At 41.6% G+C, this 13580-nt stretch overlaps 1 protein-coding gene across 2 annotated transcripts in view; it reads left to right on the top strand.

Moving 5' to 3' along the window:
* Positions 1-13580, top strand: part of fut8b (fucosyltransferase 8b (alpha (1,6) fucosyltransferase)) — an 87973-nt gene that overhangs the window by 66605 nt on the left and 7788 nt on the right. For both annotated transcript variants that reach the window (XM_053336633.1, XM_053336634.1), the window contains exons 5-7: positions 591-705; positions 4864-5101; positions 10562-10808. In XM_053336633.1, coding sequence (XP_053192608.1) covers positions 591-705; positions 4864-5101; positions 10562-10808 — 600 coding nt within the window. The remainder of the gene's footprint in view (positions 1-590; positions 706-4863; positions 5102-10561; positions 10809-13580) is intronic.

Raw genomic sequence — 13580 nt, 5'->3', positions numbered from 1 at the left:
AATTGTATCCTTGTCACATATTCTGAATGACCGCTGCTAGAATTAACTTGACGGCCATGATAGAGTTGTTGATGTGTTAACTGAGGACATGTGGTCATATATTTAATCATCTTTGAGAGTGTACACATATTTCCAGCTAGTGCCTAATATATTTATACTATGTAGTATAAATGTGATGTCATTTAAAATCTTATGGCTTACTGGTTGCGCCAGATGTTGCCAGTGATACAACAGAGAAACGCCTGTCCTGAAAGTGGGGTTGTATGTTTGACGACAGCCTGTAAAAAAAAAAAAAAGTTTCAAAGTACCAACCACTCTAAGATTTAGTTTTTCTTTTTATGAGTGTAGGCTGTTAGTTATTATGTTTGACATCCATAGATTGGATGAGGAGTGGTGTGCAGATCATGTGTTTGTAGATACTGGTGGGAGTGTTTGTATTTGGAAAGGATACTGCTGCTGTTTGTTCCCCTTTAAAATATTTAGTTCTAAACATTAAACAAACTGCCAGTGTTTAGTTGGTTATTTAAATGTGAGCATAAATGATTACATTTTTTTGAAATGTGTGTGTGTGTGTGTGTTTGTGGTTGCAGGTCCATCATGACAGACTTGTACTACCTCAGCCAGGCGGATGGAGTGGGAGAATGGAGAGTGAAGGAGGCTAAAGATCTGTCGGATCTCGTGCAGAACAGAATCACCTACCTACAGGTATCTACAAGACACACCTGCTGCTTATTATCAGCTGCTCTTGTATTCTCTCTCTCTCTCTCTCGCTCTCTCTCTCTCTCTCTCTCTCTCTCACACACACACGCACACTCACATAGACACACGCACACTCACATAAACACACGCACACTCACATACACACAAAAACTGAGTCATACACACACGCCCTCATATAGACAGTGTGAGCATTCATGTGAATGTTTCCCTCACACATACAAATGCACATATGCGTTTTTGAGGACATCTTTCACACTTGCTTGTCTCATTTGCACCATCCATAACTGTCACCATCAGTTTCCACGAGGAGCAGGTGAGGGGTGTGACAGCAGACTGTTTCAGCAGTCGGATCTGACAAGCAGGATCCTTGTTGCTTGTCAGCGGTTTAGTGGCGCGCACACACACACATGAAAACACATTGGCACACATGCAGAAGCACAAAATGACAGGTTGGCAGACATTGCATATGCAGAAATGCAAAAAGCGTAGACGCAGTGCAATGATAGACACAAACACGCACACACACACACACACACACATAGCAGCTTAGGCTCAAAATGATATACATATGCTTCCAGCTCCAAACACACATACGCAATCTGAGACCCAGGACACATTCACTCAACCCCAGCCACCCCGCTCCCGTTTCCCAGCTCTGGTGCTGCTGGGTTCCGGGGTGGGGCTGTGCGGCGCCGCACTGGGCCCTGCAGCATTAATGAGCCGGTGTGTTTGATGAAGAGGACCCAGTCAGTCTGGCTGGGCGGAGACAGCACCACTAACAGCTGCTGTCACCACCGCTGAGGGATCACACCGCTCCACCAGCTGCCATCACTAATTCATCACACACAAACACACACACACACACACAGAGAGAGAGTCGTGCACAGATGGACTCACCCACACCTATGCAAGCAACTGCTGCACACACACACACACACACACACGCACACACACTCAGCCGCAAGATTGATGTGCATGCTTGTACGCACAGAGCTGCTGTATGTGTCTGTTGCTACACACACACACACACACACACACATATGCTTACATACACACATATGTAGATACACACACATACACACAGTCTCCTCCTTCCTATCCTGCTGTCTCTGCCACCCGCACCAGCCTCTCCCTTCATTCCTGGTTTAACTAACTCCATCTCTGCGTCTGCTCCATCTGTCCACTCACAACATGCAGTGAACATGGCTGGCTCCGTCAGATGGATTTCTGTTGGACAAGCTTTTCATTCATTTGTGCAGTGTGATATGCAGGATGGGCTCATGTTTTTTTTCCAACATCTGTCTTAAAAGAATACTCACTCACCCATATTTTCATCGAAGACACAGTTGTTTCCGGCAGCAGTCATCACTCTTAAAATATCACCTCTCCTGGAATAAATGGGGTAATTACAAATTAAAAACACCATAGCTTTGGAAGACTTAAATTTGACTAACTCACACTGCTGAAATCTGCTATTATTGACAGATAAACTTTGGACTATATTCTTGGACAGAACTAGGGCTGAATTTTGTACCCCATCTGTTACATTGGAAGTGCATTAGAAGGGGATCTCTTAAGGGCCAGTATGAACAGGAGGAATGATTACTGGGAGCAAAAACCACTTTAATGCACTTGTAAGCACCCAACTTTTAGTTTTAGACTGACATGAACAATTGTGTGTATGATTTTTTAAGTGGTTTGTGTTCTGCATTTCCCAGAGATCAATACTTTAAAGTTATTATTAAGATTTCATTTGCGGTTGATTTGGCGACACCTGTGGTTACTATTGGTAACTGCAAGTGTGTCATGATAATTCAAGAGTTTTGTGTCTTCTTCCTTTTGATTTTTTTTCATACTGGATTTTAAATTGAGTATTGTCATGGTAGTGCTCTTCAACAGCTCAGTCACTGTGGATATGGGCTGCTCATATTAACCACACACACTACTTCTTTTAAGTGATGCACTGCTGCTGTTTCTGCAGACTTAAAATGTGTCACAGCCTTTACACCACATGCGTTTGTCCTCCAAAGAGCTCCCCGAGGCAAATATAAAGACATTTAATGAGCCGGATATAAATTTCTACATTTAATATATTACTACAACAAAATTACGTTACAGCAAATCTGCAACAAAGGGCAGCAAAACAGACATTCTCTGTACTTAAAGAAGAATGTTGTGGTATCTTTCTTATCATGCACAGCTTCCTTTCATCTTCCAGTAGGTATTCTAGCTATATGGGAATCGCCGTGGATAATTACCTGAGCTTGACAGACTATTTCTCACATTCTTCTCAGCCACATTTCCTACACAAACAACATCACTTTGGTCTCTCTGAGCTGAATAACTCTGCCACTGCCTCTGTGTTTCACACTCGAAACCGCTTAAACGGGCACTTAACCTACAGTACAGAGCGCTACTCACAGGCTGTCTTTGTGCGCACATCTGCCATCATTATCCTTGAACCTCGTCTCTCGGCGTTCCGGAGTCATTCCGTCCTCATCACCATCAACCCGGTATGGCCTCGACGCCACGAGGCTCACGCCACACATCGATCTCATTCAGACGCTGCGGCTCAGATGCCGATGCCTGACGACAGAAAACAAGTGTGACACAAGGCCTCTTGTCAGGAGGCCATTGTAGAGTGAGTTAGCTCACACCGATGGGGCTGCTGGTGAACAGGCAGTCTGTAACTCAGAGGAAATACCTGTGTGGGTTGTGCTGTCAGCTCGATGGCTGCCCTACTCTGTTCGTGTTATTGAACAGCAGTGGTGGTAATCAGTTTTCAGTACCTTAAGGAGCCTCTCCTCTTCTTCTCCTCTTCCGTCTCTCATTTCCTTTCCTTGCTTTGCTTTTCTTTTCTTTTGCCTCATGTCCCCTTTTGCATGTCATCTCTTTAGGTTTTTTATTTTTCATTTTTTATATCTTCTCCTTTCCTCTTCATTTCCTTCTCCTCCCTCTCTTCATCCTCCTCTCCTGCTAGTTTGTGATAGGCAGCGTTAGCCGGTGGGTGCCGGGCGGCCTGATTACTGTGAACCATCCACAGCTGCAGCAGCCTAATGAGGAAAACACTCCCATCAGCCGGTAATTGCTGTTTAGGAAGCTGGTTGGCACGAGTGTTGCGGAGTCGCTCAGACCGGCTGCCGAGCGAATCACAACCCGCCCGGCGACTCATCGACAACACAGCATGTGTCACTCTGCTGTGTTTTTTTTTCTTTATTGTGGGATTTTTTCCGCTTTTTTTCCACTAAAAAAAGAAAAATTGTTTCTTCCCCTCAGTGCCTCTAATTTGGTATTCTCCCCCTCAGACGTTGTCTGATATTGAAGCTAATTTATGAAATGAGGAATGAGAGAGTGAGGTGGGAGGATGACGGGAAAGTAGAAGTAGGAGATGTATCAAGAGAATCACGGTGAAAGGGGTGTGAACAAAGAGAGAGTGGTAGAACATAAGAGGGACGTAGGGAAAGGGAAAAATAATGAAAATGAGAATGAGAGAGGAAAAGGGGTGGGGGAAAGAAAAGGGTGCAAAAAAGCGATTCAGATACAGATTACGCTAGTATTTAGCACAGTGTGAGCAGATTGACTTGAAACACAGTGCTCATGTTCACTGTAATGAAGCAACATGTCACAGAGTGCAACAATGTGGCTCATTGATGTTTCTCCATAGTTTCTGCAAAACAATAGAGGTCTATGGCACAAAGGATAAGCTATATTAAGCTTTTGATACACAGACAATGGTAGAATATGTTGGTTTGGATCTCTTTACAGGATTTGTTGACATTTATAAATTTAAAAAAATACAATATTCACAGCATTATTCTTCAACAATGAAAAGGAAAGGGGTGGATAGAAGTGATGGAAAAAAGAGGGGAGTGGTTAGGGTATTGCTGAGAGAGAAGGAGAGAAAAAAACTGACAAGAAAAGCAAACCAATAAAAAAAAGAGGGAGGCATAGTCATAAAATTAGAGAGGACGTGTGAGTATGAGACAGGACAAACAGGTGCAGGGAACAACGACAACAATATCAGCCATGTATTATTATCAGTCAGAGAGCAGGGCTTTGAGAGATACAAGACGAAGGTCAAGCAATAATAAAATAAAAAAATGTTGAACCATTCTTTTCCTCTCTTCCTCCTCCTCCTCCTAGAACCCCCCAGACTGCAGTAAGGCGAGGAAGCTGGTGTGTAACATCAATAAGGGCTGCGGTTATGGCTGCCAGCTCCATCACGTCGTCTACTGCTTCATGATCGCTTATGGCACCCAACGCACACTCATCCTGGAGTCTCACAACTGGCGCTACGCCCCCGGCGGCTGGGAGACGGTCTTCCTGCCCGTCAGTAACACCTGCACCGACCGCTCTGGTGCCACTACCGGACACTGGTCAGGTACGTACAAACACACCACACACACATATTGGATCCATTTAGAGCTACTTTTCCTGAGGCTTGTGAGTTCAGGACCTCCCCAAGACACCTGCGATTGGTTTCTTGATTATCAAATACCCCTAAACTTTTACTTAGACTTTCCCAGCTAAAAGAAAAAATAGAGTTTGCCAGACCTCACCGTTGTGCTGCTACAGCGAAATCAAAGTGTGAATTCTCTGGCTAAGCAGGACTTTGCAATTCCTGTTAAAGCACTTTGGCAGCCAATGTAGCAGCAGCAGGTTACCGTTCAAAGGTTTCACTGCCAAGAAATCCTGTGACTTGATTTCAGTAAACAACCCACTCCTCTGACCTACAGTAAGTTTCGTCTCATAGCGTTTGATAGAAAGGGAGATTGTCGGGAATAAAATGTCTGCAAGAGGTTTGTGCATCTTTTGTGGATCCAGGCGCCCCGCACAGTTTTTTATCATTTCCTGTACGCTGACAACATCTTTCTTTCATCGGGGGAATATGCACAGTAACTGAAATGTGTTTCAGCAAATATAGCAAATGTGTAAAGCAGTATAACTGAGGGAGAGTAGATGTTTGTCTTAGCTGCATCCACAAGTGGCATAGATTGACTGACAGGTTTTTTTTATATTTTCAAATCAACAGCTTGCGTATCTAGAGTCAATTTTGATTCAAATACTGTGTATACTGTTTATCTCAGAAGAAGTTTGTTAGTAGAGGTAAAGTTTTGGCATGTGAGTAGCCTTCAAACTGAGTCTCTTGATTCATATTTCATGTTCTCACAAGTACCTGTAGAAACACCACCACACCAATGCAACATTGTGGTGTTTGCCCAGAGGTTTTATTGTTGGTCTGAAAGCAGTGTTAATAACTTGTTCAGGCTGAAACAGCACTCCTCGCCTCATGGAGCCTGGTCAGAAAGGGGACTCAAGGGGTCTGGTTAGACTCAGCCCAAAGAAATAAGATGGAGCTACCACCCGTATGGTTTGGTGTAAAGTGCATCCAGGGAAAATGGCTCCGGGCATGTGTCATTTTGGCTTTCTAGCAGGAAGAGATCGATAGCTAGAGCAAAGAGGGGGGAGGTGAGGGTTGCAACGACCAAACTCCCAGACAGGGGGCAGACTTCTTTCCCCAAGAGTCAACAGGCGCATTTGGGGATTTTCACAAGCCCCTGACTGAGTACAGCTGTGCAACTGGGCACTCGTAATAGAAAATACAGCACGGTATAAAAATACAAGAGGGTGTATTGTTGTGCAGGTTTTTTTCACACAGTGCTGTTGTCTACTTTGCATTTTACTGTGAATGAAAAGCGTGGTAAAAAAAAAAAATTAAGAGTATTATCTGAACACAGCTTTTAAAGTGTTCCCTGAAGAACGACAGGGGTCGTACCGGTCCACGCTGGGCGTAGTGGAGAGGAAAACGCTTGTACAGTGTTGTTTTCTATGCCCACGGGCCAACAAACATTTTAGAGTATCCAAACCTTTGTAATGTGCCATCTGAGGTTCTGCTGGGGGATTTCAGTGCTTACAATGGTAACGCTGGAAAATCCTGGAGGGAGATGACTGGGAGGAGAAACCTGTCTGATCTGAACCTGAGCAGTATTTATTATTATTTATGTGTGTTATTAGAATTCTGCACTAGTTATGGATTGTCCATAATGAACACCATGCTCAAACATCAGGTAGTTCATATGTATACCTGGCACCATAATACCTTAGACCGAAGATCGATGCACTCTTGTGGATGAAATGGATATCCCTACTAGTGCAAATGTAGCAGAATCATTTGCACATAAGATGGCATAGAGCTGTGAATCAAAAATGTGATATTAATATGATTAATAGGTAATCCCACAGTGTGAGTGTGTTTGCCTCTGCTAAGCCGACAAAACCAAAGCATTCATAAATGAAGATCAGTGACGGTTTGGAGGTTTTACTATCTAACCGCACCTGCCTCTCTCCCTCCCTCTCATCTCTTTCTTTCTCATTCCTTTTCTTGTTCTCATCGCTGCATCCTTTCAGCTCTCCATTTTCCTCCTATCGCTTCATTTGACTTGTGCTCTCCTGGGCTCTCCCTTCTTATCTCCTGCTGTCCCAGCGCCTTCCCTCTTATTCTCCTGCCTTTCATGTGTCCTTTCCCACTATCTAACGTCTTTCTATGGTGACTTACAAACAGCCACCTATAGATCCATACATGCCATCTGGCTGCTCATAGCCAACTCATCACAAAAGCCGACCCTATCCTCTTGCCTTTTTAGAATTCTGCATTCTTATCCTTATAAAGTCTTGCAGTATTTTCATTTGACCAAGCCAGCTAACTAGCTAGGCATAGCTAATATAAGCCTGTTGGGTACTTGGTTATGCCTGTGGTCATGCCTGTTTTGTTAACTGTGCAGGCAGGAACATTCCTTTGGGTACAGGGCCACAAAGGGATGCTAAAGCCTTGGATTAATAAGTAGATATACATTGAATAACTCATTAATTAAGTGGAATGTTTGGCCATGCCAGTTCATTTACAGCTTTTGACTGTAGTGAATACTGATGTGCAAAGGGGCCAGCACCTGATGCTAAATTGCAAGTATTATGCGTCACCATTTAATGGTTAACCAGTGTCTGTTGCCTGTTATGCAAATGCTCAAGATATTATACATAGTGCCAGTAAACTCTACGCCTACAACATAGGTTTCCTTAATGTTGTCATTTTATAGAGTTGTTACTCATGCTGTCTCCCCTGTCATTTTGTAATAAATATCCACAGTCCTCTCTCACTGTTACATACAGATGTATGTACTGTTTCATCCTAAGTGCATTAGGAATACTTAGCTATTCTATGTATTTGTTTGCCTCACCATGTGTGTGTGTGTTGGAAATCGACTCAGTTGGTATTTCATGGAGATGCCCTACTAGATCCCCTCTCATCCCACCTTTCCTCGTATATATCTTTATGTGGTTAGCCCACTTTTTGTTAAGTGTTTCCCTCAGGATGCAAGACATTTATAGACAGAGAGAATGCGTGGTGTGCGCATCTGTGACAGGGTATTTCTGTCAGGAAAACATATAGCTTGGAGGGGGGGAATCAAAGATAGCGAAGAAGTCATTATGGGGCTTGCTGATTTTCCTTCTGCAAATGGGAAATGGGGGGAAAAACAAAACATTTCAAGAACTTTCACATAAAAATAGAAATAACATTGCAGTACACCCGGAGGGGGTGGGGGAGGGGGTGGGGGGTGGATGGGGGCTGGGAGATGGCTGTCTCTGAAAGTTCTTCTAGCCTTCCAGAAACCAACAATTCGTCATGCTGTGTTTGCCCAGGTTTGCACAGGTGAGAAAGTAGACAGTTTTTGAACTTCTCTCTCAAGCTCTTTTTTTTACTTCATCAGACAACTACTTTCATCACTTTTTGTGTGTACCAAAGTGTGCAACAGTATCAATGCCTTTGAGAAGAAACTCTCTAAAAAGTGAGCAAAGGTTTCACCAGAAGTAAACTACGATTACCAATTTGACCAGACATTTATTGCCAGCTTTGAGTATTTGACCCAGCGCTACGGTCTGTTTAGCCCACTGTTGCATAATGGTGTTTTACCATAAGGTTTATGTTCAATGGACAGCATAACAGCGCTGTTCCATCTCACAGGCCTGGTAACAAAGTTCTGAACACTCAGCGGGAGAACCAGTCTTCATGTGGAACAATGGTCCGTTGATCAAAGACCTAATTTGCCAAAGAGAGTGTATTCCTTTGAGGTTCTCTGTGGAGATATTACTGCCTTATGAGTGACTCTGAGAGCAGCAGGAAAAACATAATGTTCTCTGCCATGTAAAAGACAGAACAAGATTTCTCCAAGTTCATAAACTCTGTCTCAAATGTATTATGAATTGAGATATTTTGCATCTGGATGGTGTCACTCTCGGTTCTCCGGTTTCACAGCTATGTTAATCTTATGGAATATTTATTAGTCTCAGTGTGCATCACAGGTTTAAAATGCAGTGTATCCATTCTATTTCAGTTCAGATTCGTATGCTTTAAGTCATAATGCATATAGAAAATGAATGCAGAGTCTTTGGAGTTGAGATGAAATTCAGTAGAGCTTTGTGATCTAATTAAGTAGCTGTGGGAGGAAGACATACTGCATATCTGTACATTTGTGCCAAGAAGTGCAGGCCTCAAAATATGCCCATTCCCCCTTATGTGAATCATGCCAGTGCTGTTATATAAGCAAAGACAGGCCTGGGAATATTTTTTTCTATTCAATATTTAATGCTTCTACCAATTTATATTCAGTTCATGCTCCGGCATACACACACACAAATTGAAGCCCCTGTTTCTGTTCTTGTTTTTAACATGTTTTTTATGTACCCTTTCTGTGAAAGGCCATTTTTAATGACTCATTATGCCATTTATATGGAAGTGTGTTGTGGAGGCTGTGTTTGCTGTATTAGGGCCTGTCTGTGGTGGTTACAGAAGCCACTTTAGTCAGACAAAACACAGGGCTCAAACTTGTTTTTACGTAAATCAGGGGTTTACACACACACAAGGGCACACACAAAAAAAGCTCTCCTCGGATTTTAAGACTGAAAGAGAGTGAAGGTTGTGTCTGCCAGGCATATCCCTTCTGGTGAGATGAGATTAGCTGGGGCTCTTTTTGTGTGTGTGTGTGTGTGTGTGAGTGTGAGTGTGTGTGTGTGTGAATGCACATTTCTTTTTATTGTCATTTTATTTGGATCCTCATTAGTTGTTACTGTTGGACCACCTTTATTCATTCTGTTCACAAGAGCCCGTACATGTGCATGTTCATGTCTGTGCTGTGTATCTGTCTACATGCTGTGGGCGAGTGTGGACAGTTGGTCTTAATGTGCTTGGTCGGTCTGGCTGTGCAGAGGAGCTTTCTGATGCCCAGAGAAGTGACCTTCGTAATCAGCCCTGCTCAAACCCTCTGCCCAGGGCTTCTGCCAAGCAGGACTCAGCCTGAAGGGGCCAATGCCAGACCACCAGCCCCCTCTCCAGCCTCAGCATCAGCCCTTGGCTCTACATAGCCTTGATATAAAGGAGCTTACCTTGGCCTTTAAGCAAGGATATGCAAAGAGAAGCTGTCAATCACAAAAGCTAGAGTTAAAATGGTTTGGATGTACAGTATGAATTCATTCTGGAAACAGAGGAGAAACGATTATACAGGCCTAAAGAATAATTCTGAAATATCACACTGCATCACAGTATAATATATATATATATATGTTTAAATAAATAACATATTTATTATTCATTATTTCAAAATCAAAGCACACCAAAAGACCCTATTCACTTGCAAATGCTAGCCAGTTATTTCAGTGATATTTGACTAACTGATTTCATTGATATTTGATGATAATATGTGTGTGTGTGTGGGGGGGGGGGGGGGGGTCTCCAAAGTTGATCAAGTGTTGACTTTTTTTTCTACATGTTCCTCTTTCGCCCATGCAGGAGAGGCCCATGATAAGGATGTCCAGGTTGTGGAGTTGCCTATAGTGGACAGCCTCCACCCACGGCCCCCCTACCTGCCCCTGGCGATTCCTGAGGACCTGGCCCCACGCCTGCACCGTCTGCACGGCGACCCTTCCGTCTGGTGGGTGTCCCAGTTTGTCAAGTACCTGGTACGCCCTCAGGCATGGCTGGAGAAGGAGATCCAGCAGACCACCGCCAAGTTGGGCTTCAAACACCCCATCATCGGGTAAGAACAATCTGCTATCACAGCTCAGTGTGTGTGGTTTCCTGTTCTGCTTTCTTACAGTTCTAAACACTTTAATAGTAATGAGGTTTTTTCTATAGTATTTCTCTATAATAATGTCTACAAAGTGCTGCACTATCGAAGCAAACAGAGGGCACAGGAATAAGAAAACAAATATGTAGCTGTGAGGGGAGTGGTGGAATACAAACACTGCTTTGGGTGAGGTTAATACAAGGTTAATACAATAGTGTTCAAAGTAACTTAATTTGATGATGATACTACTTTATTCATAAGGATAAAACCCTTGACATGAGCTATCCCGTTTTCAAGGGGGTCATAACATACAATACAAACAAAAATAAGGAACTGAAAATGAAGCAAACACTATAAAGTATTAAGAAAGACATAAACAAACAATAAGCAATTCAACAGACTACAACTAAGACAATCAATACACAATCTTAAGAGAGATGAGTACATTGGTGAAAACAACAACTAGAAGCCCACAGAGAGGCCATGAACAAATACTAGCCCCACAAAAATATAGTATAGAATATACAATTTACAGTGTATTGTATATTATACTGTAGGTATAGCATCATCTGAAACATGTGCGATACATCTCTAAATAAGCAGGCACACCATTTTTACATGTGAAATCATGTCAAGGATTGTATATTTGAAGGTAAATTATTCCAGTGTGGAGGAGCCTTACCATAAATGCTCTCATTCCAATTGCTTTTCTGACTGTAGGAATAGAGAAGAGCTATTATGTAGAATGCCTCAATTGATATATTGAGGAATATGGTACCAAAAACTGTTGAAGGTTAAGGGGATAGCTGTAATGTATACATTTAAAGATGAGTTACAGCCAGTGAATGTGTATTCTTATATTGCGTGGAGGCTATTAAGTTATATATTATACATGTTGAGTACTAAAGGTGAATCCAAGAGCAAGTCTATCTATTATGTGCTGTATTGAGGGGTAAAAGGTTAGTTTTGAATGCATTTTGATAAACAACATCAGTATAGTCAAGAGAACGGTGATATAAGATGTCTTAATAATATTAGAAGTATATATGGCAGTATCATCTGCATATTGTTGGACAGAAGACTTAGAATAGATTAAAGGAAGATAATTAATCAAGGGGATAGTATAGTATTAGTCTTAAGATACTGTGATAACTGATTTAAGATTAATTTTTGTAATACTTCAACAATAGAACAGATTATTGTTATATGTCTATAATGTCTATAAATGTCTAATAAAAATTAATTTAATTCACAGGCATTCAAAATGTATGCGTAATTCAACTGAATGTGTAATTAGCTGAAATACAGAGTTAGAGTTAGATTTAATGGTAGTGTTTTGCTTCATCTAATTTCTACCTTTATTTACTCTTATAAGGGTTTTGCCTTTTCACTACTGCACTGCTTTGCACTCATACAGCTCATATTCATGCAAATCAACTTGTGTAAAGAAATGTCATCACCCTAATTTTTTTTAATAGCGGTGAAGCAATCTGCCTGATTCAGTCTTGTTCTCTATAGTCCCTGTTTGTCTCCAGTTCAAGGTACTTCATACTGAGGATCTAATTATACCGAACCAAACTGATGTAACTTACTTTTTTTATAAGGGAGGTAAAATAACTACATACCAAAAGCATAATTGGCTTATTTTAAAATCAGTAAAACCAAACCAGACTAGGAATAAGGAGCTTATACTGTAACACATATAATGACCACATTAAAAATAAATCGTCTGTCTGGTTTTCATTTATCTTCTGTAGACTTTGTCAATTAAAAGGACAGCGCTGATGATATTCTATATTTCAATAATTGTCAACAAATCCCACTAAAAGACCAAATACAACAATGAACTGATCCTACAAACAAGTATTATCTGTATAGCCAAAGCCTGATAACGCTTATTCCTCTGTGCCGTGGAGCTGTATTGTTGTCAAAAAATTAAAAAAAAAAAAACATAATTAAGCCTTATCATTGCACTGGCTGACATGTTCCTTCATTATGATGAACATGGGCACTATAGTTTATTTTGCGTTAATCCTACATAAACTGTCCTGGTTCTGTAATACTCACTAATGCACTAAATGTGTATTAATCCACCACTAAATATAGTCCCAGAGAAATTCACTGTTTACTCATGTTTAGGCCTATTTGCAAAAACCTACAGTGCCCAGCCATTTCAGGACATTGTTTGGTCTTTCATAAAAAATGAAACCAGATATTTTGTGACCTGTTTTTAAAGATGTACGTCATGCTATTGGTAGGAATGAATGGGCTTGAGGGTGGGTGCCAGAGATACGGGGAAGGCAAGCCAAAAAGTATTGAGAGACATACAAACACATTTTTTAATCTTGGTCTTTTCATGGTATTGGTTGACAGCAAAAAAAAAAAATCAAATTTTTCAATAAATGGTGCTAAGAAGATGCCTTACTTTTCAGTTTTTGATATCAGCTTGGTTTTGATTCTGGACACTTACTGTTGTGTCATCTCCATGCTGTCACTGTCTGAAACTGACTTGGAAAGTATTCATCAGGATGAGGTGCTCAGCTCCCATGGGGGCCACCCCTTGTGGGAATGTGTGCAGTCACAATACTATAAGCCACTTTTAATAACAGCTTCTAAGAAATGAGTCGGACATGTTTAGCTGTTTATTTTTTTTTTCTCTGTATCCCTGTCAGGTGCTCAGTCAGTAAACATTCACATCCTGTCTGCCAGCCTTTCTTCACTCTCAAATAATTCCCATCATTG

This window comes from Scomber japonicus, chromosome 17, assembly GCF_027409825.1.
Source record: "Scomber japonicus isolate fScoJap1 chromosome 17, fScoJap1.pri, whole genome shotgun sequence".
In the NCBI taxonomy this organism is placed as follows: domain Eukaryota; kingdom Metazoa; phylum Chordata; class Actinopteri; order Scombriformes; family Scombridae; genus Scomber; species Scomber japonicus.
The sequence above is the reverse complement of the archived record's forward strand: the minus strand, read 5'-3'. Positions and strand labels throughout refer to the sequence as shown.